At 46.2% G+C, this 2,500-nt stretch overlaps 1 protein-coding gene across 3 annotated transcripts in view; it reads left to right on the top strand.

The window, feature by feature from the left end:
- The window catches only part of Git (ARF GTPase-activating protein GIT1), a 32,749-nt gene that overhangs the window by 12,920 nt on the left and 17,329 nt on the right, over positions 1-2,500 (top strand). For 2 of the 3 annotated variants that reach the window (XM_070138236.1, XM_070138235.1), the window contains exon 9: positions 1,251-1,702. In XM_070138236.1, the coding sequence (XP_069994337.1) occupies positions 1,251-1,702 (452 nt within the window). The other variant, XM_027367100.2, reaches the window with a different exon arrangement.

Below are 2,500 nucleotides of genomic sequence, written 5' to 3'. Positions count from 1 at the left end.
GAGAGAGAAATTACTGAATCCTAGAATGAAACAGGAAGAAGATAGGTTCCAGAAGCTGAATATAACTCATCCACCCCTCAAAACCTCAGTATCTGCCCTTCCTCCAACATCCCCTGCTTTCTCTAAACAAAACTCTGGGGGTGCTCGTTCACTGCTTGTGAGAACACTTACACTGCCCCTCAAATATGCTGCTCAGCACCGTCACAGCCTCACCAAGGTCTTTTCACGCTCGCAGCCGAGCACTCCTGAGCTACCCCGAAGAAACCAGGTAACAAGGAGCTATATGAAGCCTGATCAGATAAACCAGGGGTTTGTTGACCCTCCGTGGGCTTGTACATCAGAGACAAAGAGCAGTACAACACGAATGGGTTCCTCAGAGGCTAAGAAAGGAGGCCAAAGTTCTAAAAGAAAGACGTCTCATTCAAGAAAGGGCACAGCTGGAAAGCCCCCAAAGCCTCCAGCTCCACAACATAAACCAGTGACACGCAAAAGCACAACCCTAAATCGCCAGGTTTTCAAGAATCCTTTCCCAACCCAGGTTTCAGCTTCTCAGCCTCACAATGCATTGGATAATTGGCCTTCAGATCCATGCAACAATCCAATCCTAGAGCCCTGTGCTACTTGTGCTCGAAATGTTGCTGCCAACATCCAGCATGCGTCCATATGGGGAGAAGTGGAGAACCTTCCCAGAGGATATCTGTCAAATATTGAAGAAAATAAGATGGTTGAATATAAAAGGAAGCCTTCCAAGGAAGACTGCAAATTGCAGTGAATGATGAATTTGTGAGCAAGTGTTGCCTTTGTATCAGATTGTTGGAATATGGACAATATAGTTGCTTCTGAATAACCTCTCAATGTTATCTAACCACCCAAGTGAATCTTGTAGAGATCATTGTCATTGTAGTAGTATTCTTTACATTTAAAAGTTATTAATACCCGTTTTAAACTGCTCGTAATCTAGCTTTAACCACAGTATATGGTTATTCTCCCATGATGGTGAGCAGCATATAAATTAACCTTTACTTACATCTATAACAACCCAAGTTACGATAACCGTATCAGTGCAGTTATTTTGGTTCCATAGGTTTATTGTCCTCTTGCAGGTGGTGGTCTATGGGGGTAGAGTGTTCATCCACTATTTTCTCCATTTGTTCCAATTGATTTTAGAGCAGATGCAGTAAATATTCTGCATGTTGTAACCAAGATCATGTGGCATTAACCAGTTCTTTTTTCTCTCCTTCTCTTTCTAGACTTCGGTGACGTGACGTTGACACTGCCTAACTCTCCTAAAGTAAACCTGCACAACAACAATACCCTGAGCTTAAACCAGAGATTAATCAATCCCGCCACATCTGGCAGCACCACGGCTAACCCCACACCCGTGCTGCCACTCACAAACAAAGACTCTCAACACATACGACAGACACCCAACTCACTAGGCTCCTTGTCGTCTAGCACAAGCATTCTGACTGTCACTTCCACTGGGATCACAGACGCTTCCTCAGGCCCCTCCTCACTCCCCACCTCTGCTCTCACCACCACAAGCAACAACAACAAAGGTGAAATGACAGATGACGGGGAACCCCTATACGACTCTGTGGCTTCAGAAGATGACTACTCCTATGTGGAACAAATGCAGAAGTTGCGACACCAAACGGAAATTTTAGCGGACCAGAAAAGGCAGCATCAACTGGAGGAAGTGGTAAGTAATTGGCATGCTCTGAAACCACAAAATTTCGTTTTATTTTGTCCTTTTTTTCTGCATAGATGGTTTTAAGAGTGCTTATTCACCAAAGAGTCTAGTAGTGAGAGAGAGAGAGAGTTAGAGTGAGGGTGAGAGTGAGAGTGAGAGTGAGAGTGAGGGTGAGGGTGAGGGTGAGGGTGAGGGTGAGGGTGAGGGTGAGGGTGAGGGTGAGAGTGAGAGTGAGAGTGAGAGTGAGAGTGAGAGTGAGAGTGAGAGTGAGAGAGAGAGTGAGGGTGAGGGTGAGGGTGAGGGTGAGGGTGAGGGTGAGGGTGAGGGTGAGGGTGAGGGTGAGGGTGAGGGTGAGAGTGAGAGTGAGAGTGAGAGTGAGAGTGAGAGTGAGAGTGAGAGTGAGAGTGAGAGTGAGAGTGAGAGTGAGAGAGAGAGAGAGAGAGAGAGAGAGAGAGAGAGAGAGAGAGAGAGAGAGAGAGAGAGAGAGAGAGAGAGAGAGAGAGAGAGAGAGAGAGAGAGAAAGTGAGTGAGTGTGAGTGTGAAAGAGAGAGAGAATCAGAGAGGGAGAGAGAATCAGAGAGGGAGAAAGAATCAGAGAGGTAGAGAGAATCAGAGAGGTAGAGAGAATCAAAGAGGTAGAGAGAATGAGAGAGGGAGAGAGAATCAGAGAGGGAGAGAGAATCAGAGAGGAAGAGAGAATCAGAGAGGGAGAGAGAATCAGAGAGGGAGAGAGAATCAGAGAGGGAGAGAGAATCAGAGAGGGAGAGAGAATCAGAGAGGGAGAGAGAATCAGAGAGAGAGAGAGAA

This window comes from Penaeus vannamei, chromosome 24, assembly GCF_042767895.1.
Source record: "Penaeus vannamei isolate JL-2024 chromosome 24, ASM4276789v1, whole genome shotgun sequence".
In the NCBI taxonomy this organism is placed as follows: Eukaryota; Metazoa; Arthropoda; class Malacostraca; order Decapoda; family Penaeidae; genus Penaeus; species Penaeus vannamei.
This window is presented reverse-complemented; position numbering and strand designations above follow the sequence as displayed.